Source organism: Pituophis catenifer, unplaced genomic scaffold (assembly GCF_029215685.1).
Source record: "Pituophis catenifer annectens isolate HBS135680 unplaced genomic scaffold, rPitCat1.0.hap2 SCAF_1, whole genome shotgun sequence".
Taxonomy (NCBI): Eukaryota; Metazoa; Chordata; class Lepidosauria; order Squamata; family Colubridae; genus Pituophis; species Pituophis catenifer.
This window is the reverse complement of record NW_027256881.1, coordinates 237,960,337-237,961,565: the sequence shown is the minus strand read 5'-3', so window position 1 is coordinate 237,961,565 and position 1,229 is coordinate 237,960,337. Positions and strand designations below refer to the sequence as shown.

The 1,229-nt window shown below is 42.8% G+C and overlaps 1 protein-coding gene across 1 annotated transcript; it reads right to left on the bottom strand.

Annotated features, from left to right (window-relative positions):
* On the bottom strand, positions 1-951 carry LOC139327466 (olfactory receptor 9G4-like). The gene has a single exon (XM_070957304.1). It carries the CDS (start codon positions 949-951, stop codon positions 1-3), a length of 951 nt encoding a protein of 316 aa, XP_070813405.1.
* Positions 952-1,229: the final 278 nt, after the last annotated feature.

Sequence of the window (1,229 nt, the reverse complement as noted above, 5' to 3'; positions counted from 1 at the left end):
TTATTTGTGTGCTAGAAATCTCACCCAGATTTTCTTGAAGGCTGCCTTTACATCTTTGTTGCGTAAGCTATAAATTAAAGGGTTGACCAGAGGGTTGATTACTGTATAAAACAATGCATTTGCCTTGTCTGAATTTGGAGTGTGTTGAGAGTGGGGTCTGCAGTACATGATAAAAATGGAACCATAGAAGAGAGTGACTGAAACCAAGTGAGCAGAGCAAGTGAAGAAGGCTTTACGTCTCCCTGCAGCCGAGCGGATGCGCACTATGACTGCCCCAATACCAATATAGGAGCTCAGGATCACAACTGTGGTTATTAACATATTACTACTAATAAGACCAGTAAGAATGAGTTCATATACTCTTGCGTCATCACAGGCCATCTTCACAAGTGGCACCACATCACAAAAGTAATGGTTGATGATATTTTCCCCACAAAAGTGTAGCCGAAAGGTGTTACCAGTGTGGGCAATGGCATTGGCAAAACCAGCGACATAGGAACCCACCACCAGCTGGATGCAGAGCTTCTTGGGCATGGCAGTGGCGTAAAGGAGTGGGTTGCAGATGGCCACAAAGCGGTCATAGGCCATGAAGGCCAGTAAGAAGCATTCAGTGAAGGTTAATCCAGCAGAGAAGAAGAACTGGGCTGTACAACCAGCAAGGGACATGTTGTTGTTCTTGGACACACAGTCAGACAAGATCCGAGGAGTGTAGACCGTGGAGTACCAGATATCCAGGAAAGAAAGGCTGCCCACAAAGAAGTACATGGGTGTGTGCAAGCAGGAGTCTAGGTAGATCAGGGCCATGAGACCGAAATTCCCAATCAGTGTTAGGGTGTAGGAGACCAAGAACAGCACAAAGAAGATTATTCGTAGAAATGGATCTGTTGTAAACCCAACCAAGACAAAATCAGTAACCAATGTCTGATTGCTTTTCACTTCCATTGCTTTCATAATCATAACCTGTTTAGAAAGGAAAGAGAACTAAGAATTTGGCAGATGTCAGTCGAGGAATAGAGAATTTGTTCAAAACCTTTGAAGGATGTATTGAACACAACAGCTTTGGTACAATTTTGCCAATGTTGTCCCAAACTGATTTTGTTTCTGCTTTTTGATATTCTATAACCATTTATAGGATGCAGGTCAAAATCATATGCACTCTGTGAGCTTTTCCAATTCTTTCTGAATGTAGATCTCAGCATATTTGAGTACTTGAGTGACGTTATTGGCTG